The 1388-nt window shown below is 63.7% G+C and overlaps 1 protein-coding gene across 1 annotated transcript in view; it reads left to right on the top strand.

Annotated features, from left to right (window-relative positions):
• Nucleotides 1–648: 648 nt before the first annotated feature.
• Nucleotides 649–1388, top strand: part of PCSK4 (proprotein convertase subtilisin/kexin type 4) — a 9321-nt gene continuing 8581 nt past the window's right edge. The window contains exon 1 of the mRNA XM_035896566.1: nt 649–723. Coding sequence (XP_035752459.1) covers nt 649–723 — 75 coding nt within the window. The remainder of the gene's footprint in view (nt 724–1388) is intronic.

Genomic DNA, 1388 nt, shown 5'->3' with positions numbered 1-1388 from the left:
GCGAGCTCAGAGGGCGGGGAGATGCCGGCCCCCAGCAGCTCCCTCCCAACCTGCCCAAGGCAGCCGAAACGCAGACCCTGAAGGGGCAGAGGGCAGGAAAGCGGCCCGGGGACACGCAGTCGAGGGTATTCACTGTCACATGCTAGCAGCATCTCCCCTACCCTGCGTGCAAGCTCCTCCATCAACGTAAGCGCCTTGCCCTGCAGCGGGCAGGGAAGCCAGGGCTTAACCTGTCTGCGCCAGCGAATTAGAGGAAAGCCCCTGCTCGGGCTCGGAGGACGGATTATCCCCGCTCTGCTCACTGCAGCATTTCTGCGCCTTGCTCTGGCCCTCGGTGCGGGGCAGCCGCGGCTCCAGGCACAAACGGGGGCTTCGGGTCTTTCGCAGGAGGCGGGCAGGAGCAACGCAGCTTCGGAGCAAGCACAAACCTCCCTTGGAGGCAAAGTAGCAGGCAGGTTCAGGCAGCGCTGGGTTTCATTCCCCCGAGCGCCTTAGAAGGGATTTCACAGGCTAAGTTTAACCCCCAGAGAAATTTATGTAACGGCAAAAAACCAAGTGAAAGGCTTCACTTACGGAGAAGAGCTGCCGAGGGGGGCGGCCGGAGCCGTCCCGTGGGGCCTGTCCCGGCAAGGAGGGCAAGCAGCCAGCATGACGGCCAGCCCCATGCCTTGGGAAGGGGACACTGACCTCCTCCGGGATGATTTTTACCCAGCCGAAGCCACCGCACGGCTGAGCTGGCTCTGCTGCCCAGAGGCCAGGCAAGATGGGCCCCAGACTGCAGCCCGGGGGTCGCTACCGGCTCCAGAGATGCAGAACTGAGCCTGCTGGGTTCAAACGCAAGTTAGGAACTGCTGCAGAGCCGGGGGGAGGGAGAAATGGGGTATTTTCAGTTTAGCAGCACCTTCTCCTTTCCAGCACAGGGACCGAGAACACGGGACCATCGCTCTTTGGTGGAAGCGGTGCCTCCGCACTTCCCCTACCCGCAGTGGTCCAGCACACCCCAGCACGACCAAAGCCCTGGGACCATTTTGCTCGGAAGCCGCCCGACCGCCACGCACCGCATCCAAACACGTCCCGCTCTCAGCAGCATGGGCCCGGCCACCGGCCCCTTTCCCCCCCGGAGCACGAAAACGAGCCCTGCAGCAGGAAAGGGCTCAGAAAGGGCACTGGGAGGCAGGGGGAGCGCCCAGTGGGACGCGGGCAACTGGGAAACCCCGAGCCCATTCTGGGAGGTTTGATATAAAACACCGAATCGGAGAAGGTGGAGGGGCAAGTCGTGACTTGGCAGAGAGCGGCACGGGGCCGAGGGCCAGGCGGACGCTCCCGGCTGGTTTCTCATTAACGAGCGAACAGGATCCGGTTGGCAGCCGGACCCCTGCCCGCCGGCA

The sequence above is a fragment of the Egretta garzetta genome, unplaced genomic scaffold, assembly GCF_000687185.1.
Source record: "Egretta garzetta isolate BGI_Z169 unplaced genomic scaffold, ASM68718v1 scaffold936, whole genome shotgun sequence".
NCBI classification, from domain to species: Eukaryota; Metazoa; Chordata; class Aves; order Pelecaniformes; family Ardeidae; genus Egretta; species Egretta garzetta.
This window is presented reverse-complemented; position numbering and strand designations above follow the sequence as displayed.